This window comes from Phaenicophaeus curvirostris, chromosome 9 (genome assembly GCF_032191515.1).
Source record: "Phaenicophaeus curvirostris isolate KB17595 chromosome 9, BPBGC_Pcur_1.0, whole genome shotgun sequence".
Lineage (NCBI taxonomy): Eukaryota > Metazoa > Chordata > Aves > Cuculiformes > Cuculidae > Phaenicophaeus > Phaenicophaeus curvirostris.
In genome coordinates this window covers 7,854,291-7,879,612 of record NC_091400.1, presented here as the reverse complement: position 1 = coordinate 7,879,612, position 25,322 = coordinate 7,854,291, and the positions used below count along the sequence as shown (strand labels likewise).

The 25,322-nt window shown below is 41.0% G+C and overlaps 1 protein-coding gene across 1 annotated transcript; it reads left to right on the top strand.

Annotated features, from left to right (window-relative positions):
* The first annotated feature begins 70 nt into the window (after nt 1-70).
* Nucleotides 71-17,792, top strand: DCLRE1A (DNA cross-link repair 1A). Its single transcript, XM_069863582.1, has 9 exons — nt 71-917; nt 2,384-3,955; nt 4,949-5,082; nt 6,233-6,351; nt 8,123-8,266; nt 9,583-9,728; nt 10,745-10,899; nt 16,270-16,411; nt 17,041-17,792. Exons 1-9 carry the CDS (start codon nt 506-508, stop codon nt 17,205-17,207), a joined length of 2,991 nt encoding a protein of 996 aa, XP_069719683.1. The 5' UTR covers nt 71-505; the 3' UTR covers nt 17,208-17,792.
* Nucleotides 17,793-25,322: the final 7,530 nt, after the last annotated feature.

Below are 25,322 nucleotides of genomic sequence, written 5' to 3'. Positions count from 1 at the left end.
GAAGAGGGTGAGGAGGGGGGGAGAAGGGCCGCCCCCGTCGGTTCCCGCCTTCGTTGTGTGGTGCCTCTTAGCAGCGATCCCCCGGCTCATCTCTTGGACCTTTTCCATTAAAATCTTCCTACTTCAGGGCAGGGAGGTGGTGGTCAGGAGAGTGGGGCTGGTTGGGTGCTTCCCGGAGGGAGATCCTTTCTGAGAGGGATAGGAGGGAGATGGGTCACCCTGCAAGCCTCTTTGCGTCTTACAGACTCGGGTTTTGCTTCCCGGCAGTGATTGCAAATATTCAGAGAGACGCTTGTTAAATTATTTTTAGGATAGGATCCACCATGCTCCTGTCCCATCACGGACTACAGTTTGGTTTGGGGCCCAGTGATGCTCTTTTAAAATGGAGCTCAGGTGCTTTTCTTCAGGTAGCGAAGAGGGGAGGGAAGGTAAAACATTTTAGCCGAAGGAGAGGTACGTTTGTGAACTGTTCCTTAGAGGAAAGGAGAACATTTCATGTGTTACCATGTCTGAAGATGGTTTATTGGAAGAGGACATTTGGGAGTATAAATCCATTAGGAAGGAAAAGCATCAGACTGATTCAGAGAGTGTCTCTATACCTGTGCAGAAAGTAAGTGCTGGCAAGTGCAGGCCAAAAAGAAAGAGAAATAGAAACACATCTGTAGAAAAAACTGAGGCGCTTCAGAAAGCGGAGCAGAGTTTAAGGCCAAATCAGGGTGGAGATCAGTGTAAAGATGACAGAAGCGTGCACTCCCAGGAAAGCGCAAGTAGCCTGACAGAACAGAGCTCACGAAATGCAAAGCCCGTTCAGGATGGGTACTGTCCAAGCTGCCAGATGCCCTTCTCTTTGCTATTGGTCCAGACACCTCGATGGCATGTTGCTGAATGTTTGGATTCTCCAGGATCCATTGAAAAAGGTATGAATAGAGAAGAGAAGAGAAAAGCCTTTGGAGGAAAGTCAAAGGCTCCTCACGTAACGTTGCTATAAACCTTGGTCTTTGTATTTAGTTCAAAGTGGGAGACGGTAGTTGGTTTGATTTTTTTGAACGTTACTACTGATAGTTTGTCAGTATCATTTTCATATGAAGTTTTTGGAAATCCAACATGAAAATCTCATATCGGAATCTGATCTCAAAGCTTTGTAGAGTAGTGATGAAGATTCGTGGCTGTTTTTCAAGCTCCAGTTTTAGTAGCTTATTGAAGAAATTGGAGGTGCATATTTACCATTTTAAAATAATGGAACCTGTTTCAGTTACTAAATTGATACCAGCAAAAAAAGCCCTCCTTCAGTTAAGAGGCTACTGCTTTTGACACTGAATTTCTTTGTCTTTGGGTGTAAATTTTATTATCCTGTATCCATGTTGCTGTGTGCTTTTACTGCTTGTCTATGGATAGTTGGAAGCTGAAATTAGTCTGTTACACTAATTAACTTGAAATGTTAGTCCGTGATCCACTGTGCTTTAGAGACTTTACACAGAGCTATACATGAACATTCCTGTATCATTACACAACATAGTTTTGTTTTGAGCTCTGTATAAGAGGAATACGACTGTCTCATTCCACTTGGTCGTTTTATATGATGAAATACTGTGTCTGAACAGATCCAAATATGCAACTTACCTTCTTAATACGTTTCATAACTTTTGAAAAAACCAGAAGCCATACAGTCAGGAAATTAGTAAAAGCTGTTTTATGTAATGGAGTCGCTTTCCCTTTTATATCTTTGTAATTTCCCTTGAAGTGATTTTAACTTAAGGTGGATGTGTTAACACCTCATTTCCACCTCTCACAAAATTAAGAAACAAAAAATCCTTCTGATTGATTCATGCAGTCATGCTTACAGAACAGCCAAAGATTTTTTTTTGCTGGCATCTCAATACCAAATACTTTTTTCACATAAGTAAATACAAGACTTTTTTTTTTAAATAAAAAAAAAATTGTGTAACCCAGTAGACAATTTGAAATGGAATTTCAGATTGATTAAGTACCAATATTTGGTTTATTTTGAAACATGTCTGCTGGCCTTTCCTGGTGCTACTGCTCTGAGCTCATTGATTGCATGTGGGACAGTTCTAAACCCAAAGCCATGTGATTACATTAGTGTGCATTGAAGCAAGGTTAAGTGCTTGTGCTGTTAGAGGGCTGTGTTAATTCAGGCATAGTGCAGGATTAGCAGCAGTTTGGTTTCAGGTTGGAAGCATTCTCATTTCTAGCCAGAGCAGGGCAGGAGGTCTTGGCAGCTTGAAAATTACATTTTACTTGTGCATTCTGTCCTCTAGTAGCTGCATTTGTATGAAAAAGCTTGTGATTTCTATTTTAATAATGATGCCAATTAGATTTGCAAGGATATTAACATTTCTTCTCTGTTTATCTCTTTTCACAGAGTGTCCTGATGGTTTACTGTGCACTTCTACCATTCCATCCCACTACAAGCGTTACAGCCATTTTCTCCTTGCAGCAAGCAGGGCAGGAGATTACCTTGTAAACTCTTCGGCAAATGCTTTGGAGGGGAAGATGACATGTTATACTGCTGCAAAGCCCAGTTGTTCCTCAGGTCATGTAGAGGAAGTTTCATGGAATGAGAAACCATCTAATAATGTAAAAAATGCCCAGAATGATGATTCCGCATTGATGGTGCAGAGTTCACCACAAGTGAAGTCTCTAAATATAATTGGTGAAAGTACTTCCTCTTTTACAGATGTTCAAAAGCCGCAGCAGACATTTCAGCTTACACAGACCACAGATAATAATTGTGAATTTGAATTTTATGACTTTGCATTCTCTCAAGAAAGTGAAACAGGACAAGATCTGTGTAGTCCAAAAGATACAAGTCAGCCAAGTCTACTACAATCAAAAGCAGACTTCAGTGACTGTGAAATTTCTTATTCTCCACTGAGTACTGTTGAGGAAAGTGAGGAGGAAACTGAGGAAGAGGAGAAGAAAGTAAAAATATCACAAACTAAATTATTCAGAGTCCAGAACCTTGAAGGCAAAGAATCTGATTCTGTGGCGTTTAAAACATTTGATGGACTTCTCTTACAGCAGAAGCCTCAGTATAAGCATAGTGAAATAGGAAATTGCATAATTAAAAAAAACCACCGTGAGAAAGTAAATACATCGAACCATCTAAGTCATAGCATGAAAGCTGTTTCTCAGAGTCACATGAACAGCAGGCTCTGTAACTCAACAGGTGTAGATAATCAGCATCAGGAAGAGGTGCTAGCCAGTGGATCCTCTTTTCCTTTTAATTGTGAAGAGGTTAAAGAGTTAGAATTGATTTCCTCTGCTGCTCAAGTAGGTAACACAGAGTCAGAAGACCCTGGTGGTTGTGCTTTGGATTCTGCATATGTGAGTTTTACTGATACATCATCACTGGTTGTCAGAGAAGCTGCTGGGTCTCTTTTGACACAGAAAAGTAAAGTTCTGAGTGACCTGAGTGATGTTTTAACTAATGCAGACAAAACTACTGCCAATGCAATTGAAAAAACAACTTGTGAGGAGGATCCACAGTCAGTAGTGGAGAAAGCAGGAAATCTTACTACAGCTGCTGCATGCTTTCCCAGCCCCATCTCTAAAACAGTGTCATCTCTTTCTTTAGCAAGTATGAATGCTAAATTCGGTTCTGCCAAGGAACTCAAACAAATGGACATTGGTGTTTTCTTTGGGTTAAAACCCAAAGTAAAAGAAGAAAGCAAAGGACAGGCTCCTTTGAGTGAGGGAAAGCAGATACCAAGTTCATTAACTCCCAATGGAAAGAGGCCCAGACAGCAAAAAAGGAAAGCTGAAGGGTCTGTGGAAGATGTAGATGCAGTTACAGAAAGTTTAAGTCAAAATGGAGCCTTGTCAGATGTAAGTTCTAGTCGCCAGCGAAGGTGGAGAAAAAAATTTAAAGAATCACCTACTACCGATGAAGGAACAAGAAAGAAACACTGCCCTTTCTACAAGAAAATACCGGGTGAGAGAGAACTCTTGCTTTTTGTAGAAGTTAACGAATTTTGGCTTGAAAGTTGTATTTTGTCTCCTAATTTTAGGTTTCAATATTCTTCACTCTTCGTAACCATTGTTATTGCAGCTTATAGTGTATTTTGTTTCCTCTGTCTAAGTTGGTAAAATCTGGTGTGGGTCCAGATCTCCAGGAGAAGGTGATTACAGAATTGGAGCCAAAAATGGCTTCATTGATGAAGGGCAGTGAAATAGTTCTCTCAGGAAAATTATTTCAAGGACTAACTTTTGCGTGTCTTACCAGAGTAAAAAAGATAAGCAGTATTGAAATATGGATCTACTTTCTTAAATAATTTTGAATACATCCCTTGTTAGTATTCACTCCTACTTCCTGTAATTACTCCTTTGTGTTGCTTGAGTTGTGCCTGAATATGGGGCTGTCAGTAGCAATTATTTCCTTATACCAAGTTAAAAAAAGGAGTTCAATTTCATGTTTTAAACTCATAAGTGTTAGAAGTATGAAGACTCCAGAATACTTTCTTGATAATTAAATGGTAGCATATTTTAAGGGGAATATTAAATGTAAAATAATTGAAATATTGCGGTGTGATTGCAACAGGTGTTTTGTTAAGTTGTGGTTACTGGTTTTATTTTGCGTAAGGATGTTGGTGTTAGATTTTAATCCACATGAACTTTCAAAAATACTAGCTGAAAGCAGATAAATGTGTTTTATTTGCTTAACCAATTGCCATCTGTACAGGATAGCAGCTGAACAACATGTGTGGACACTTACATTTTTGTTTTAATAGGCAAGAATCTTTTTTACAACAGTCTCCTATGCAAACCATGCTCATCTTCAAATGGCTCCTTCAACTGTGTGCAGTGTAACTGTATTCCATTTTAATTTGGAAGAAAGAAAGAAAAAGGAACAAAATGAACATTAACTAGAAACTAGTTCTGAGCTATGCATGTTTACTGATTCTTCTCTCTTCCCTTTTTGCTGTAGGAACTGGTTTTACAGTTGATGCCTTCCAGTATGGAGAAATTGAAGGCTGCACAGCTTATTTCCTTACTCATTTTCACTCTGATCACTATTGTGGGCTAACAAAAAACTTCACATTTCCAATCTACTGTAATAAGGTAAGGTTTTTCAAGATTCCTGGATATTATCAAATCCATTTCCAACCATATTCTGATGCAGATGCACTTTTATACTGGTGAAAGTATAAATAGAAGTAAATAGAATATCTGAAGCTTCATTGGTTGGTCAAGTAGGCACAGTGGATGTATCTACAGGTGAATCCGTGTTGCCCTTGTAAGAAATTCATACCCTGATTTGACTGATTAGACCACCAATGAAGGGCTTAAAAGGGTCTGTAGACGTCATAGAGTCTGATCTTCTGTGCGGTGCAGGCCTAGTTTGAAATTTAGATCAGACTGCAATGAGCCTGGGTTGGTCAGATTTTGAAAACAGGACAGATTCCACTACATCTCCTCACAGCCTCCTGCATGCTTACCCACTCTGAAATATTTTCCGAATATACAATTGAAATTTCCCTTTTCGCAACTTGAGACTGTAGCTTATTCTTTTTGTGTGCATCATAGAGAAGAACCTGGTTCCATCTTCTCTGTAACTATTCAAGTGAGGGAAGTATGAAATGAGATTCTATTTAGGCCATCTTTTCTCCACACCATGTAAACAGAGTTGTTTTAGCCTAGTCCTATGCATTCTGTGCTGGAGGCTGTTGAATGGCCAAGGCTGCTGTCAGCTTTTATACAGCCAACCAACTCTTTACTCATTACATGGTAGGGCATCTCACCTCATCAACCCGTCCAGAACTGGCATAAAAAAACTATTTCTGATTTACTCTGGGAATCTCCTGGAATGTTTGTGTCCCATGTTCTCCTTCCAGCAGGTGTTGGGGTGACTGCAGTCCTCCATGATAAGATCTGGGGCCCGTGACTTGGAAATTTCTTCAATTGTTTAAAGAAGGCTTTATCCACCTCCTTTTCTTGACTTGAAAGTCTGTAACAGATGTTATTCCCCTTTTCTGATTGCAATCCAGAACCTGTTGACAAATTTTAAAAGTTTACTTTTTTTAAAACAGCTTTTTTCCAGTTTGTTTTTTAAGAGGTGAAATGCTACTGAAAGGCTTGTTTATACACAAGATCTCATAGTTTCTCTCTAATCCAGACAGTCTGGCTTTGAGAACTATTTTTTCTGAAATAAACAAAGGCTTTTTTTTAGATTTTTGTTCCTATTTCATACTGAATCCTTTCCCTGTTACAGATAACTGGCAACCTGGTGAAGAGCAAACTTCGAGTCAGAGAACAGTACATCCACGTGCTACCGATGGACACAGAATGTGTAGTGAATGGGATCAAAGTGCTGTTGCTCGATGCCAATCAGTATGTATCATTGCATTTGTTGTGAAATATTTGTACGTACAGAATATTAAAGATAAATAACTGTACAGATGGATTTTGTGTTTTCATGATTTTTAGGTGTCAAGGGATCTGAAACAATAAGGGTGAAAACACTTCGCATTCCTGAGTTGGCTTAGTACCATGCATCTTCACTTCAAAAGTGAATTAGGCATGTAGGAGTCTTAATTTCTTGCAGGTAGTTATCTTTTGCAACCAGTGTGTTATTTTTGAAACTGAAACTTAGGGTTTTTCTATAATTTTAGTTAAACTTTTTTTGTTGTTGTAGTAATGAGTTACATGGTGTTAACTACACATAGCTCAGTAATTTTGAAACTTCTGGAGAAGTTGATTGGTTTTTTGTATTGGTCTGTTCAGTTCACTTTTTGGTATCTAGTTGGGAGCACCCTAGATTCGATTATCAAATATGTTACGTTTCTGTAGCTTCAACTGAAGACAGTGAAATCTTCAGCTAAAGAAAAATGAAGTATTTTGGATCTCAGGACAGGCCAAACCCAGCCAACATTTTGAAAACAGAACTTTAAAGAAAAGCCTGTTGAAATGTGCAACAAGACTTCCCATGGCAATAAGGTTGGAACTGGGTGATCTTTAAAGTCCTTTCCAACCTAAACCATTCTATGATTCTAACTGGATTCAGTGATAGAGTGAGTTTTTTGTCCAGTGTTACACAGGCACTGTGTGATAATTCAGTACCACCTGACTTCCAGGCCTGTACTCTTGCCGTTCTGCTTCTTGGTACCTTATTTGGCTTTGGGCTAAAGGAAAAGTCCTTTCCCTCAAGTATATATTGAAATGCAGCACTGTGTCACAGCTGGTTTGAATATTGCTTATCTTGGGATGTGTTTATAGTTGGAGAGATAAGATTCCATTAAGTCCTTTGAGAACCCTTTCTGGGAATGAAGGAAGCCTTGTTGCTTATGTAATTTGGCTAGTTCTTACTTTTCCTGTTTGTCTCTCTGATCCCCTGCTTCAATTTAAAAGGAATATAAACCTTAGGTACAAAGTTCAAGTTTTTGGAGAGTTCACCAGTTCTGTCATTTTAGCTGTGATTCATGCCAGTTTTTCCTTTTTAGAGATTTCTTATACCCTTTACAGATGATTCATGCCTGAAATAGTCCCAGTCTGCTTTTCCAGTCTGAGCTCTTGCCCTTCAGACAGCTTTGGTGAGGAACTGCAGAGTGTGCAATGGATTTGCGCTGGCCAATAAGAGACTTGTATTTATGACCGGGGAATTCTGGATGGAAGATAATTTTTAAGATCTGCAGATAGAATTTAAAAGGAAATGCTTCACTAAGTCCTGCAGGAATGAAGATGCATCTGCATTAATACAGTCCTGATTCTCCTGAATAAGTATGCTGCTTTCCACTGGTGTGCTGTTTCCCCTTGTAATCAAGTAATAAGACCTCAGAGGCTGCAACTGAGGCAGAATCTTTGAGAAGACAGAGCATCCTCAAAAGGCAATTAATGCTTGATTACTTTACTGTTGGAGAGGTTTTTTTCTTCCCTCTATCTCAGCTGAGAACTCAAGTCTGGCATATCTATGCCCATAAGGTTAGCTTCAGAGTTCCTTTAGGAATAGGGAATTTCTAGCTGAATTAGGTTGCACGGTAGGTGTGAATTAAAATGCTGCTCTGCAGACCTCCCTGCCACTGCAGGGTGGTGTATCTCTTAAGGCAGTTTGTCAGTATAAAGAACTACTATAATTTGTAAAGGGTTTTTTGTTTGTTTGTTTCAGTTGCCCAGGTGCAGCAATGATACTTTTCTGTCTGCCGAGTGGAACTGTTATTCTGCACACAGGAGACTTCAGGGCAGATCCTTCCATGGAGCGCTACCCTGCTTTGGTTGGTCAACAAGTCCATACCCTTTACCTTGATACCACGTAAGTTGCGTCTACTTTTTTTTTCGATATAACCCTCTTTTCAGTTTGGTCAGACTTTGTATGAACCAAATAGAAGTATAAATGACGTTACTGTTTTAACACTCCCTAGCTCTATTTAGTTCTGAATAAAATCAGGTGTTTATTGAAAGTCCTTGTATGTCTAGCTTGTTCATCTGTTATGCTGTTACGTGTTGGAATATAAGTGGGTAGTGAAGAAGATGCTAAAGTATCAGCTGAGACGGCCTTACTATTTTTAAGTGGTATTAAATTGTGAGTGTGAAAATTCATATATTGAGTGTTCAGCTCTGAAACAAGAGGTTCATGGACACTGGTTTTATGTGGATCCAACGCTGTTATGAAAAGGGGCACAGGGAAATTCAGAGAATGAAAGAATGCCAGATGGTTAAATTGGTTGTCGAGGTTTTCATTAGACCTTTCTCTGACTCATGTATATAAAATTGTTTTTCTGTGTATGATGACTAATGCCCAGCTGCAGTCTTTTATTTCTGTTCCATATGTTTCTGCAAATGAATAATGCCGTATGTTGTGGTTTGTGTGCATTACAAAAAATAGACATAAGGATGTAATTAGGACATGATACAAATATCTAGCTTGAAAGAGCACTTGGTATTTATAGAGCAAAAACCTGCAGAATTGAGTGTCAGCGTCCGACGAGTAGTTTCATACTGATATACTCCATGTAAATTTTGTGGCAACAATTTCATCTGAGCACCTCAGTGTTTCTAATAAATAGATTGCAAGTAGATTGAAATGATATAGAAGGATAAAATCTTATATGGGGAAATGCCACAAAGATGATCAGAAGTCTGGAGCACCTTTGCTATGAGACAGTTGAAATTGTTCAGCCTGCAGAAGAGAAGGCTCTGGGGAGACCTTAGACCAGCTTCCAGTACCTGATGGGGTTCTTAAAGAAAGTTGGGGAGGGGATTTTTACAAGGGGACATACTGATAGGATGAGGGAGAATGGCTTTAGATTAGAAGGGGGAAGGTTTAGATTACCGGGAAGAATTTCTTCCTAATGTATAAGGGTAGTGAGGCACTGGCATGGGTTGGCCAGGGAATTTGTGGAGTCCCCATTCCTGGAAGCATTCAGGCCAGGTTTGATGGGCCTTGGGCAGCCTGATCCAGTGGGATGTGTCCCTGCCTATGGCAGAGAATTGGAACTGGATGGGCTTTGAAGACCAACCAAGTTCTAACCCAACCCATTCTATGTATGCAGTTTTGAGGGCCTTCTTGGTAAATTCTTGTTTTCTGTCTTGTGTAATGATGTGGTGTACCTTTTTTCCATGCCCCAGATACTGTAGTCCTGAATACACTTTTCCCTCTCAACAAGAGGTTATCCAGTTTGCTGTCAATACTGCCTTTGAGACGGTGACCTTAAACCCACGTACTCTAGTTGTCTGTGGCACCTATTCCATTGGAAAAGAAAAAGTCTTTTTAGGTATGTAAAAGAAGTGTACTGGATAAAAACCTAAATTAACTCCTCAGTCAATGTTAAAAGACTTTTTTTTTGATGATATAAAGGGTCGGTTAGTCTTGATGGTCAGATAATGAGTAAAGAAATAAAATACATTTAATAATCTCACTGCTAAGTTTTAACTTTCTGAGAGAAATATTTTTCTGCTACATTTGCAAACATCCCGAATACTCAGAAGGCCAATTTGGAGCCTAAATAATGAACCCATGTAATTGATTATGGTGAGAAAATTGCTAATGGCATTTAAAAGAAAAGTCTTTTTGATGTTTTTGGTGTTAATAATATCGTGTTGTCAAGAAACAGTAAAGGGATGTAATTATTCTTAAGCTTCTGTTTTGCCAGCAGTTTTTCTTCCCAGGTTTATATTACATATTTTCCTAAATATTTGTATTAAACAATTTTAATTAAATCAATTTTGACAAAGCGTTCCCCAAACCGAAACACATCTTTTCTGACTTAATGAAAATCTTGTGTGCTGCACTTCACTCAGTCACATGAGGAGCCAACATGATTGCCCAAATGTACGCTCTAGAGCAGGCAGCTGTGTGCCATTTGGGCTTCTGAGTATGTTTAGAGTCATCGTTGCAAGACTAAGTTTCACTGAGATTTAGTCTGTCTAATGTGGGCTGTTTGTTACACATTCCAAAACCTACACATTTCTGGCATCTTTGAAATAAATACCAGTTCGCCTTGGTAACATTGTATCAGAGAAATATGACTTGGAACTTATCAAAAGTACTTCTGTTCTCCTTCTTTCCAATTGTCATACAAAATTCTGCTGCTACAATGTAGGATCCAGAGTTTTTTAACAGGCATTATAGATTTCTCTTCTTATTCAAATACAGAACACTATACCCTGCTGAATATGAATTTTTCAATAGCTAAAATGATCCTGTGCAATAATTAGAAATATCTCCAAAACAAGCAAAAAATGAACACATCTTGTTTTTTATCTGATTTCTTCCCAATTAATCCTAAAGCAATTGCTGAAGTTCTAGGCTCGAAAGCAAGTATGTCCCGCGATAAGTACAAAACACTGCAGTGCTTGGAGTCAACAGCTGTTAATTCCCTCATCAGTGTGGACTGGGCTGGTACTTTGCTTCACGTTCTTCCCATGATGCAGATTAATTTTAAGGTAAGTTCATAAAATAAACTCAGTTGATTAACCTGCTGGCTAATCTTAATCTTGGCTCCTCCCAGCCTGTGTTGTGTTTGGGGCTTTTTAACCTCTTGTCAGTTCATATTTATTTGGTAGAGTTTTGACATGTAGTAGTAATGCATTGAAAATGAAATGCAATTAAACATTAATAACTGTCTCCAAACACGATGCACAGAAAGTGTAATTTCACTTCAGTGCTGTGTTTGTACAAGATAAGATGAGGTTTGTTCAAAGGCTTGCTCTTTGCAGGCCTTTTTGAAGTCAATTTATGTAATGACTGCAGGATCTGTGTCGTTAGCAATTAATACATTGTGACATGGAGCCCCTGTTTCCAGCTTGTCTTTTACCTGGTATGAGAAGGGAAAAAGCTAAAAGGGTTTTCTGCTTGTGAGCCTCTGTCTTGAGGCAGCCCACGGACGTGTCTTCAGTCTGGTATTTGATAAAAAAGGAAAGGGTTTCTCCATGTTCCTCTCAATTCATTTTTCATGTATTTATAATCATATTTTCATCTTTCAAAAGAATGTTCTCTCTCCCTCTGTGCTGATTTACCTGCGGATGAGACTACTGGAAAATCAATGAAGACTCACGTATAAACAAACACACATGTTGAGTGAATTGAAGGACACAATATATACGCACACTGTAGTTTTTCCACACAATCTTTGCAAATATTTGTAGCAAAAACAAGTAAACCAGTTTGTTGTAAGACATTGTTACATCTAAGTTGACTTCAAATGCACATTGCAGTTGAGATTCAAGACAGCAGGTTTTTCTTGTTGAGAGTTTTAGTGGGAATTTCTTAGGGAAGGTGACCGATTCCTGGAGGGAAACGACGTTTTTTTCTAAATAGACTACAAAATGCAGAATGGCATTAAGGCAAAGCCACAGGCTTTAGATTAAAGGTAACCTGGAAGAAAGTGAAAAACAGTGGCTGCTTACGCCTTACAGACTTGGATTCATTTTCCTGCTTTGCTTAAATCCTGCTGTGCCATCTCAAGCAAATCCTTCAGAGCAAGATGATATTTAGCGGCAGGACCAGTCAAGGTCAGAGTTGACCTAAAAAGGAGAAAAAGAGGCTATATGATTTGGATGGGAGCAGCAGGAGATGGGACTTAATATCTTCATGTTTTAATGTTGTTCTATAATCTTTTCCACAATGGGGCACAAAATGAGTAATGGAAATGTGTACGGATTTATTTTTAATATGTTGTGTTGTCTTGAACAGCAATATATTTTGGTTTCTTCTGCAGATTTTTGGGTTGTTATGTGATTCTTCTGTCATGTGTCCCAGCCTGTATGGCGTACTCGCATAGCTGGATTTTCAGGCAGAGCATGTGTTTATCCCACAAGGACAGACAGCCCTGCTTCTTGGAGAGAGGCAGTTGTCATGTGCAGGGTTTCATCTCTGAGAACAGGAGGTCCTAGACAGGTCTACACCTTGCCAGAAGGGGTGCCTGAACCCTGGAAAAGGCCAGCAAAGATTAAAGGCACAGTGATCTAAAGGCTAAGAATTCTAGTGTGACTGCCACGGCCCTCTGTACTGCGGCTTTGACTTCAGGTGCAAAGTTATTGGAATGTGGTCTCACTTCATCGTTAGTAATTTTGTGTCTGTGTAAGCTAGGCATGCTGGCAGGACTTCCAGAGTGCTAAACATCCAATGGGGCCAGTAGCTAGATGAATGCCCAGGTGGAACGCAGGATCAGTAAACTGTGGAGAATGCTAAATGCTTAAAGATGAGCCCATATGACTGTTTATCTTATTTCTGCTCCAGCAGCATCAGTAAACATGAACTCAGAAAAGACTATTTTTAAGCATAAGTTGTCTAATCACTTGTAATCTTGTTCTAGTTGAAGAATCATGAATGATACCATCCTGTAAATGTTGATGCTATCATCTGCCATTGCATGGGTTTGTTTTGTGCTGGATTATACAGGTTTAGTCCTGAATTACTGGATTACTGCTGGGAAAGCCAGAATTTTTATATTGATCCTCATCACTAAACGCGAATGCCTTTTGTCTTCTGGGTCTCTCCTTCCTTCTCTGTTTTATTTGTTTCCTAGCCCTACACAAAAACGCAATCCTGCTTCTTAATTTGGGCTACTTTCCTGCTTGTGTAGTTTCAGCTGCAAACCTGCAAATCCGTGAAATCCTTATGGGAGTGTTCTCAGTCCAAAGCTGAGATTTGGTCTAGGTTTAATAAATTGAGTGCATCTGTGGTCTTGTACATCAGTGTCATTTTTAGTAGAATGCAAATAGCCAAACCCAATATCTCCTGGAAGTCCCAGTTATATATGCCCTGCCTCTCGCCATTATGCTCTTTACTAATACAAAAATACCAAACCTGCATGGGCTCCAGGCTGGATAGTTCCAAGAACTGTGTGTATGATTCTTCTGCCTTTTGTTATTGAAAAACATCTCTGGTCTGTTTCTACATAAAGAACAAACAAAAGCCACTTCAGCTACCTGTGCTTACCACAACTAAAGCCTAGTTTGCAGTAACTGTTGATAAAACCGTACGTGCCCTAGGAAAACTTCCATGTTTCCATAGCTGCCTGCTCCCAAGACTAAATCTGGATGCCCACAGCTTTCCTTTCTGCCAGAGTGGAAAGGAAACGAGTGCGTGGTTTTGAGATGCTCTTGAATATACTTCCTTCTTCACAGGCTTTCTGCTGTGACTGGGGGAACCTTTTTCCTGATCACTGAGAGTCCAGATGGCTGGGGAATGTGATAATATTTTTAAAATAAAATCAATACTTTTTTAAGTGCATAGTTAGGAATTCTAGAAGTATTTTTGCAATCTCTCTGTTGTGAATATTTTCTCCTTTTGGTGGCATTTTCCAGATGTTTAATTCCAGTTTTGAATCTGCTTTTCACCCCGTTCATTTTTAGAAAAGTACAGAAACCTCTCTGTCTTTTCCCCAGTTACCAGAGTTTAAAGATGTAACATTGGTACCTGCTGCCTAGAACTGAAGCAAACAAAAATGAATAGTGGCCATAACTGTGTTAAATCCACTGTGAAAACCAGATGGATTAGTGAATGCTTTTAGACAGATTGAAAGATGATCTTTGCAAACCCACAGCATTCTCAGAATATGTGCTACAACCCCAGATTCTCACTTGACCAAAGGCTTGGTTACAATAATGTGTGGTGCATTTCGCATTTCTGCTTGAGCTGTCTGTGTCAAGATGAGCATGTTTCTACACAGATGCACAGTGAGGAAAGCTGTGTTACCTGGCTTAAATGTTTCCAGAACTTTTTATCTTCAAATGTGTGTTTGAATACTGAGTTCTGTAGGTGCATCCTATCACCTGTCCCTTGGGAGAATTGACCCAACACCCTCGTTGCTGCGGCCTCCTTTCAGGCAGTTGTAGAGGGTGATAACATCTCCCCTCAGCCTCCTTTTCTCTAGGCTAAACAATTCCAGTTCCCTAAACAACCTCCTGCTCCTCAATATACTTGTTTTCCAGCCCCTTCCCCAGCTTTGTTGCCCTTCTCTGGACACGCTCCCGCCCCTCAATGTCCTTCTTGTAGTGAGGGGCCCAAAACTGAACACAGGATTTGAGGTGCAGCCTCACCATTGCTGAATACAGGGGCACAGTCACTTTGCTGTTTGTGAATAAGCAAATGAGTTTAAACAGTGTTAGGGCTGATTATAAATCAACTATTTCATCGTGTTTGAGTCTTCTCATACCTTATGGTATGAGATCGAATTTGTTTGCATGTGCTGCTGACTTCGGTGACAGGCTGTGATGGTGATTGAAGGAGGCTGATTTAGCAATAAAATATATTTTCCATTTTAAAGGAGCGGAGGTTTGGAATAGTATTGGCTAAAGCAGTAAAAGAAGACACTGGAATGTGTGTTTAGAGTGGACTTGTTATAAATACATGCTGTAGTAATTTGTTTTGTGGAAAAAGACCATCTTTTCTAAACTGCATGCATGATTCTTTTGCAACAAGCAATGTTTGGTAACAGTCAGAAATCAAATATAAATATACAGTGGAAGTTTTCCAGAGAGCCGAGGTCTCAGGTCTCTGCCCCTCTTTTATGTTGCTTAGCTCAGTAGTGTCTCGTTCTAGCACTGAGGTGAGATTTTTCAAAAGTGCATGTGATTGAAATGCATAAATAATTTTTTATGAGATTGAAATTGCATCCTTAATGTGCGAGTTGCACACTTGACTTAGAACAAAATTTGGAAGAAGATTAGCATTGGTTGATATAATAATAGTTGTATTTGAAGTACTGTGTTTAGATTTCATTAAGCAAAGGGACCAATTACATGAATTGTTACCTTAAGCTATGTTAATCTTCCCAAAATGAAGTGTGAAGGAGAATTACACTGCTTATGTCTTTAAGCTAGTAAGGGCTGAATGTTTGCAGTGTATTAAGAGCCATGGCAACTGGCCATAATTCCTGTTGCTGAATGAAACGTGTTGTGGTAGGTTTTTTTTGTTGTTCTCTCTGCCTTGCTTGCAGGATTCCATGTGTTGCTACTGAAAGTGGCAGTGTCACTGGCAGCTTTCCACTTCCCTGCTTAACATTTTGTAAGTGTCTGATGGTTTAGTTACTGTCCTGTCACAGCCTATGGCCCTCTTCCACCTGTTTTTAATCAGGTTTTATTTTGTATTCCTCTTCCTGCTGCTGATACAAAGTTTTTTATTTTGAGTTCTCTAATCTTGTAAGGCTTTCAGATGGGGAATATAAGATTTTATATAGGGCACGTGAAATTGATTTTCTATTTTTGTTTTGAAATAATACTGACTTCACTTTATCCAGGAATATGATTGTACATTCCTTATACTTCCTTTGCATCCTTTTCCCGATCCTAGCTTAAGCAGCATTGAAGGCTAAGTTAGGCAACTTGGAAACTTCTTCAAGTTAATTTTATTCAGAGTGAAGAGATGGGAGGTCATTTCCTTCTTGTCACACATGGTGGTGTGGAAAAGTGTGGCTTAGTGCTCAGAGCAATACTGAACTCATGTACTGGCTTGCTGCAATTTTTTGGGTAGTTTGTTTGATCCCTGAGCGCTTCCGGGCGTAAGCAGATGTCAGTGACTTCAGGCACGAGATCTATAAGATGATGTGATGATGCCTTATGTGTTCTGATCTGTAATGTGTAGCTGTTCTGTGCTTATTCAGATGAAGCAATTGAGATCTTAAGGTAAAAGGTGCTCAGCAAGTGTAAATAGTTATCATCAATAATTATAAGGCAGATGGTATTTAAAGTATAAAAGTTCATATCAAAATATGAAAAAAAAATTTAGTCTGAAGCTTATCATGAAATCGCCAACTTCTAGACAAATGAACTATTTACTAGGATTCAGTGTGTGCTGTATTCTTTCCACAGGGCTTGCAAGATCACTTGAATAAGTTTTCTGAACATTTTGATCAAGTTCTGGCCTTCAGGCCTACTGGGTGGACCTATTCTGATTCATGCCTGTCTCTGGTGGACATCAAACCCCAGACAAGAGGAAAGATCACCATATATGGTATGAGAGTGGTAAAGATTCCTTGCATTTAATTTTGTGGGGATGCTTTTCATATTTTTATTCTGGAAACTCTTACTGTTCATTGTAAGTAATGCTTCTCCCGATGGGAGAATCTGAATGTATGGATTGGTGCAGGAGAGATCTGTGAACTGAGAAACCGAGTGTAAATGCAGATTTTTACATATATTCTGCTTTTGTCCTCCTCTTGCAAATAAAGGCTTTTATCTGATATATGTAAAGACTTCGGGGGTGAAATCTTGGCCTGACTGATGCTGGGGCCAGTGAAGTTCTAGAGCCAAGGTTTCATTCCATACCTCAGTCATTTGAGAGGCTCTGGGTCTTCCTCTCATTTCTTATTGATGGGAAGAGTTGAAACTCTTACAATTTTAACATACATTTAACTGAATGCTTGGTGTTACTCAGTTTGCTCTAATTTGGTAATTTAATGCAAGGTAATCTTACCAGAAGTAAAATCTGAGATTTTGCTTGACCTTAGCTATGAAGTTTAGGTCTCCAATATGAATTTTTTTTAAAAAAAATTAAATTCTTTCTTAGCTAGAAGGCTTGAAAAAGTGTTTTTGGCAAAAAGCTGATAGACTGACAGGTTGCTGCGATTTGTTTTCTTTCAGGGATTCCTTACAGTGAACACAGCAGTTACCTGGAAATGAAGCGTTTTGTTCAATGGTTGAAGCCACAGAAGATCATCCCCACAGTCAATGTTGGTGACTGGCGAGCCAGAAGCTTGATGGAAAAGCATTTTAGAGACTGGATGATTGAGGGCAGTAAGCATAAATAAATATAGGGAAGAACATGTATTTCAAAGGAGGTAGGTTGGAATGAGATTTGGGAGTTGCTGTGAGTTTTAACTCCTTTTTCCACGGAGCTTTCTTCAGGGAGGACTAAGCTGCCATTCTCCTGAGAAAGCTGAATCTGAAAAAAAAATATATATATAGGCACTTTGCTTTTTCATGTCCCTGCTACTTATTTTTCCCGTAACTTAATAACATGTTTACAAATGCGTATTTCGGGTTATTTTTATCTTACTCCTTTTTCCTGCTTCTTAATTTTCCTCAGATTATGGAGATGCCCAGATGTATAATGCTGAAGGAAAACTGCCTCCAGGATAGTCATTTCTGAAAAGAAGTTATTGTAATAAACAAGACAATATTAAGCTTGTGACACATACTGTCAATTCTGGCTTCAGAGAAGCTTGTTTCATGAGGCAGAACTGGCTATTGTGAGTTAAATCTTGCAAACAAAATTTATCTTGTAAGAGAGGGTTGGCTGAGGCTCTTGCACCACACTTACTCTGGAAAATGATTGTTGTAAAAGACATTGCTACCTATGTTCTGCTCAAGGCTTTTTGCTTTTTATTTTTTTTTTAAATAAAGAACCTACATGAGTCCTTTCTAAGTTAGAACAAAATGCATTTCTTTTCAGTACCGTAGCTGCTAATCTGAGAAACCAATCAGTAATGTTTTTGGTGAACAATTCTGTGCATGTTGGTTGTGCAAGATTGTGTCTGTGTGGTGGTAGTGCAAATTCTCAGCACGTGGTCGAAGCACAGAAGTAGTTCCTCTCCACGTAGCCTTCTACAATGCGTTTGTAGGGTTGTGTCTGCTGGCTTTGTTACGTGAATTCTGGAAAAACAAGAAAGGCAAATATTAGTACTGGCAGTAGAAAGGTAAGTTTTTCTTTGCAATTTTTCCCCTCAATCCTACCGGATTATAAGTGCTGCTTTTTCTGTATCTGCTTGCTATTTATGACACTGAAGTATGTGGTCGCGTGCAAGCACACTAGTATAATTTTAAGCACTATAATAAAAACCATTCCAAGCTTCCAGGACTTACAAAAGTTGCATCATACAGAAAGAGTTATCTCTAACCCCCCAGAATAGTTCATCTGAAAACTTCAATGCCGCTCTTTGTTGGGAAAAGACTTCTTGGTGAAGTTTGATGATCAGCGTAAGTACAAACAGATCCTTGTCTTTGAGTGATGACTCAAAGTCACTTTGCTTTGTTTCTGTCTTCTGAGAGAAGTAACTGCAAAACTCTGATAGAAAAAAAGTTCTTGGACAGATTCACAATTCTCTCAGTATATTCACTGAAATATGGCATTGCTAAAAGCTTCTGTTTAAATTAAGCAATTAAAGGAATCTGAAGCTTTTATTTTATTTAGTGCATTGTGCTAGCTCTCCTCATCACAAGAACTGTTAACTGGCTTGGATTTGGCATGCTTATGCCTAGGATTCCACTCCTGTTTGGAGGAGGTATCTTTTACATCCCTTGCAAATACCAAACCTGAATTAATTTCTTGTACAAGTTGGAGCAAATTTGGAGATTCTGTTTTGCAGGCAAATTCTGGCAGTTGAGTCATTAAGGAATTATACACCTTTTTTTTGGCCTTCCAACTCTTTCCTGACTAATTTTGCAGCAAATATGAGGGGCTGGAGCAAGTACCCCAAAATAAAAATCATAATCATAACTTTGATAACCTGTTGCTTCCATAGTTGCGTTTTCAAGAGCAAGTGCCTGTACTGGGGGCAAATATGTGGGCTCTCACCATGCTGATGCCTTTACAGATTTTGGATTCCATCAGCCTGTGTGCAAAAGGTAATGGAACTAAAATAATCCAGCTTTCAGTGCAGCTGATGGGTGCGAGACACCTGCTGTGTCTCTGTGGCAGTTTCTTGTTATTGTTTCCTACCCTGCTACTCAGAATGAAGAGTTGGTGGTTTTCTTTCTTTAAAAAGCAAATTTATTTCTGAAACTAACCACAAAAATGATCTATCTTGGAAGCCCCTGATGTTGGCATCTGCTCGACTAACCTGGTTAATCCTGCCCTGATTTGGAACAGATGGCAACAGGCTCACTTCAGTCAGTGAAGCAGGATGGCTTTTGTGCAAGGTTCCTTTTTTGTCTTCGTGCTGCAGTCTGTTTCCAGTTGCTTGCTCTGCTGTAGGTATTCTTGTGTCATGAAAGCTGGTTGCTTTCATTCCTCCATCTTTCTGCTTTGTATTTGCACTCCTACCAGCTGTTTTTTTTGTGTAGGTTCAAATTCTACAGCATTTCGTCCACATTCATAAAATCATGGGATCAGAATCATTTAGGTCGGAAAAGACGTCTAACAGTCAGTCAAAGCATCAGCGCATCCCCACTGTGCCTACCAAACCGTGTCCCAGAGTACCGTGTTTGCACGTATTTTAACACCTCTGTAGAAGGAGACTCCACCACTGCCCTGGGCAGCCTGTTCCAATGCTTCACCACTCTTAAAAGAAATTTTTCCTAATATCCAATCTGAACCTCCACTGGCACAGCTTGAGGCCATTTTCTCTTGTCTTGTTACTTGGGAGAAGATACTAGCAACCACCTTGCTACCGCCTCCTTTCAGGGAGCTGTAGAGTGCGATGAGGTCTCCTCTCATCCTCCTCCAGGCTAAACAATCCCAGTCCCCTCAGCTGCTCCTCTGAGGACAATGTGGATAACTATTTAAATAAAGAACTTTGTGGGAAGATTTATAGCAGGAACCTTTTCCTTTGTGTAGGTAGTTCCAAGGGCCAGTTCTGATCACAGCAGGTTAAGCCCTTTGGGGAGCACAAATCTATGATAAACCTGGTTTCTGCGTTGTTGTAAAGTTATATAGGAGTTAGGGAGCGGCTCCACTTTTTCTAATACAGGGGTGATTGTGGTTTGTTGGCAATGTTGGCATTACAGATGCGTGAGTGGAAGCATGTATGGTTTTGCTTTAGAGTGGAGACTAACCTATAGCAAAGGTACTGCTTTTTCAAAGTTGATAGCTGTGGATTTTTGGCCTCTGTCGTGCTATTGGAAGATTGGACCAGAGTCCCCTGGAGAGCAGGGTGGGTGATGCAGTCTCTGCTTACCTTTGCGTCAAACAAGTGCCACGTACTGACAAAATATGAGGTGTTTTGCTAAAGCAAGATGGGCCCGTGAGCATCCCAGAAACTCTCCCAGTTTGTCCAGTGCTGACAGACTCTGGGTAGGAGGTGAAGCAAACGAAAGAGACAGTTGTAACATTGGCTTGATTAGTGCCATGAATGGTTTTCAAAGCCATCTACTTGAAAGAATCACTTCGTATTTCCCATCAACACTCCTGCTCTGATTACATATTGCCCCCAGAGGCAGATAAATGAGCTAAAAGCAATGTTGTTTGAGAAGGGTAGAGGGAGAGGAACGGGGAGAGGAGGGAAGCAGCTAACTTGCTGTGCTGACTCAGGCAATGGGTATCAGGCTGGCTTCGATAAAAGACAGTGGCTACATGTGCCCATGGCCCACAGTTATCACCACTTCTCGGAAGACAAGTCCGAAGACACTGCAAAATAAAAGCATATGGATAATTGATGGGAACTTCAAAGTACTGGGAATCTTTTTAAACTTTGAATTGAAGTAATGACGATGGAGAAAGGAACTGAGATGCCATTGGGAGGGTTAAAGTATTTCCTTTACCTGATCAAACCTGTCTACTGCTATGTGCTTAGCAAAGGCTGTAAAATAACGGTCGTTTCAGTTTGTTTGGTTTTTAATATAGTGTGACTTAAGATACATCCTTCAAGCAGTTAGGGATTGATTTTTACTGAGATAGAATACTTCTTAGGGGAATTACGTGGGAGAGTTGCTACCATGTCCCAGTAAAGATGCGGTTATTGCCTTGATGTGTTTTTTATGTCTGCTCAGTGATTTTTGGTGAGGTTTCTTTGGCAGGGGACAAAAAGCAGATGAGTTTTGAGAACAAGAGAATGTTTGCAAAACAGGATTAGCAAAACACTCAGTATTACTGAAACATGCAGTACTAGTGTCTAGGAGAAATGTGACGGGGTGGATGACATTCACAGGAATCCTCGTAAGATTTTCAGTGCAAGTATTAGGAATTGGAGCTCTTGCACTTAAGTTTCACATGTTGGTTCGGATTTTAAATTTGCATTTGGAGGGCTTGATTTAACAGTCTCCCCAGAAGCGCATAGAGAAGCAGGAAGGAGCTTACAGCCCTCGACAGAAATGAAGAAACAAGGTGGACCATCACCATTTGCAGGCAGAGGGAAGAGCACCAAAGAACTTGCTGCCTTCCCACTGTATCTGACCCAGCGCTGCCCACTGCAGGCCTGCGTTTCAGCAGAGGAGCTGTAGCCTGCAAAAGCAGAGCCCTGCACCGCCTGGATGCCTCCTCAGTTGTCCTCTGAACCTTTCCCCACTGTTGTACAATGGCACCTTGTTATCAAATCTCCAGCAAATACTTTGGCAGGGAAGAGGCTTTTCCACTCTGTCACATCTGCTCTGGTATCTCAGAGCAGATAGCGACATGTTTGTGCCAGTTGCCAGTAAGTACTTACATAAAACAAACAGGTTTTAAAAGCTCTAAGCTTTCCCATTTGGCATTTCAATTTAACTTTATTCACCTTTCTTTCTGCACATTGTGTTCACTGTTAAGGATGGAAGAGGAGAAGTATTCATCCTCATAGGGAAAAAAGATACTAACAGTGCTTCTGAGGAAAAGGTGATGCAAGGACACAAATGTGAACAAGGGTGACTCTGGAGCTGAGTTCAGCAAGATCAGGACTTGCCGTGAGGTCCTGCATGTGCCAATTCCCACTGCATCCCAACCCTCCTGGCTGCCCACCACCTTCCTCCGTACAGAGTCACTGATTTCAGTGAACTCTGTTGTGAGAAACGATGTTTATTCCTTCTGATCGCTCACTTTAGTCATTTTTCAGCTCCTAGCAGAGACCTCCCCTCATGGAGCGCTGCCGGCAGCGGGATCTAACCCACTTCTCAGCTCCTGTTTTGGAGAAGAGATGGGTCGAGGTGTTTATCCCAGCAGGGCTTTGTCAGTCGGAGAAAGAGATTGTATTTCACTTGTTACTGAAGCTGTGTTTGCTTGGCACTTTGCCCTGCTCTTGGTCGTGCTTATTGCATGAACAGAGAAGGTAAAGCTGAAATCCAGTCCTTTGTGCTGCTCTCCAGTGACCGTCCGAGGAACTGAGCCTTCCAGTACTGAAAGGGGCTACAGGAAAGATGAGGGGGGTGCTCTTGATCATGAAGTGCAGCGATAGGATGGGGGGAATGGTTTTAAGCCAAAAGAGCGGAGATTGAGACGAGATATTAGGAAGAAATGTTTCCCTGTGAGGGTGAGGAGGCCCTGGCCCAGGTTGCCCAGAGCAGTGGTGGCTGCCCCATCCCTGGAGGTGTTCAAGGCCAGGTTGGATGGGGCTTGGAGCCCAGTGGGAGGTGTCCCTGCCCATGGCAGGAGTGGGACTAGATGGGTTTTGAGGTCCTTTCCAACCCAAACCATTCTATGATTCTATGAACTATAAATGGATGGAAAGTCCCAGGGTGCCTGGGCCACACAATGATGGAGGTTTCATCATGGTGCCAGAGAGGCCAGTCACATATTTACTCCGAGTTAGTTCAGTGGCCTTGAGGAGCAGGTACTACAGTCAATTGATGCCAGGGAACAACCTTGAGCTGACTTTTTTTTTTTTTTAATTGCCAAATATAACAAAAATGCATTTACAGTAGAGATCTCCAGTGTAAAACTGGAGACTTCATCTTTTTCTGCCCCAAGTCCCTCTTGCTGTTTATAGCTATTCCTCATGATTCGGTTTTTCTTCCTCTCTGTTCTCCCCTCCGGATACCTTTCCACTACTTGGGATTTCTCAGAAAGGTTAAGCTGCCCGAATTTACCTTTATTCTTAGAAATAGGAGCACAAAAGCATCCATTTCTGCTGTGTGTGTGTACATGTTTTTCCAGTTCCCAGGGACTTTGGAGCCAGGCCTGCACCACACTGTGGTGGTTCCAGATAGATACTGTCTACAGTGGAGCCATAAAAGAAGTGGGATCCTGGGAAAGACAATCTCCATCTCTAGATATTTCGCTGTTCCGTACTCACAGTAACACTGCTGAAAGAAGCAGTAACATCCTTAGCATTCGTGGCAGTGGATGTATCAGATTTTCAGGTAGGCTTAATTACAAAAGTTATAATTATCCTACAGCACTGCCTGTGGTTATGTACACTCAAAACTACATTAGGCAGCAGTGGTTTGTCTGGCATGGTGAGCTTTGATGGCCTCTATCACTATGAGTGTCAAGGTCAAAGGCGGAACAGGTGTGTGGGCAGCTTATCTGCTCTCTGGCCACCTGGGAGCCACTTGCTGGCCTTTGCTCTTGGCTGTTATTTCCTTTAATCAGCTTTGTCAACCCCATTTCCTTGCCATGACCAAAGAACTGAACCACACCAAGAAGGGGAGTCTAAGGAGACTTTGCAGACTGAAGCTCTGGCCCATGCAAAGGATTTGCTTGCTTTGGTGATGGAGGTGGTGGGTTCTTCAGGGAAGAGACCCCGGGGCTGGCAGCCTGCAAGTAGGGCTCTGGATCAACTCTTGGTAATAGCAAACATTTGGCTTTTTAAAACACAAGATCAGCACCACAGATTGATTGATTGCCATAGTCTTAGCACTCCCACTGACTGCTTAATTTCTTTACCCTCCGCTGCTATGTTACAAGAGAAACCCAAGCACCCCAGGATGGAAAAATCAATGTTGCCAGACGCTCGCTGCTGCAAGTCCAGTCCTGCTCCTGTCCCAGGGGCTTGGTGGCACCTGAAAGGCTGGCTCTGCTGGAAGATGGAGGTGGGATGGTGGAGTCACTGAGCAGCTGTTAGCAGCAACTGAGGGCTCCTGGCCACCGAGGATCCTCACTGCTGCAGTGCAGAGATGTGGTTTCTCTTGGAGCATTTTAGCTGAATTAAAGGTTTGTATCAGCCTTGACTGGCCTCTGCTGTTCTTTAAGAGATGCAATAAATTAGGAATTGCTAAGGGGCTGAAGGGAACATTTGAAATTCCAGTGGCATTTCTAGGAACTGCCCAGCACTCTGCAAGTTCCTCGCAGTGACCTGCTGGCCGGCCTGCAGGAGGGAAATGGCTGGCGGTGGAGAGGCACGTACGTGGGGACGGCAGTTTTCTTTTGGAAACAAACCAAAAATTCTCTCAGTGCATCTCAGATTACACTGTCGGCTCCTCAAACCCAAAGGTAGATGGTCTCAGTGTTCAGGTTTTCAGCACGCTCTCTTTCTAGCCCCTGCACTGACAAAGGGAGCACCAGCAAGGAATTCGCATTGTCAATATTAGTATGTTCCTTAATGGAGCCTGAAGGACCAGACGAATACATTTGACTGAGACGATTTCTGCACATTCTGCTCAGCACAGCTCTCTGTAAGCATCACAGATGTGGCTTGAGCCAGTTCCCTGTGAGGAAGTGGGAGAGTCACCTAACGTTCACTCATGATGGTGCTGTCTGAAGGGTGTTGGAGGGCAAACTGCGTTTCTGCAAGGCACCAAGGATGGTTTCTCCCTTAGCACTGAATGGGGACGTCAGCAGCTCTCCATAGCGTGGACACTGGCGGAACATCCCCCATGCCTGTAGCATACAGAGCGGATGGAGGTATTTCCAGCAAGTGTTCTGGGAGGGAAACTAATTCACGGTATTGAATGTGATGCTGGAGATCACATTCATAGTAAGAGATAGCATGATGCAAATGTGTCTGAAATCACTTCTTGAATTTTACTGAGTGTGTGCAAGGAACCGGCTCTCCTGAGGTCACCAGAAAGTTCAGGGCAAAACATAGATTAAGCACCTGGTGTCGCCAGCTCACCATTGATCTGCTCTCTCCCTAGCACGCAAGGTGAAATGGTTCTCCTTTATTGCAGCCACTCCGCTATGGACACCATTTGCTGAAAGTCCAGCCACATTGAAGCGTGTCTGGTTGGGTACCCCAGGTTGGAAGGATTCTAAATTTAAACACCCAGAAGCTATGCTACACAGGGCTTGTCTCTGGCTTAGTTCAGGATGGACACTGAGAACACAGATAAACTTTCCTGGCTGGATTCATTCTTCTACA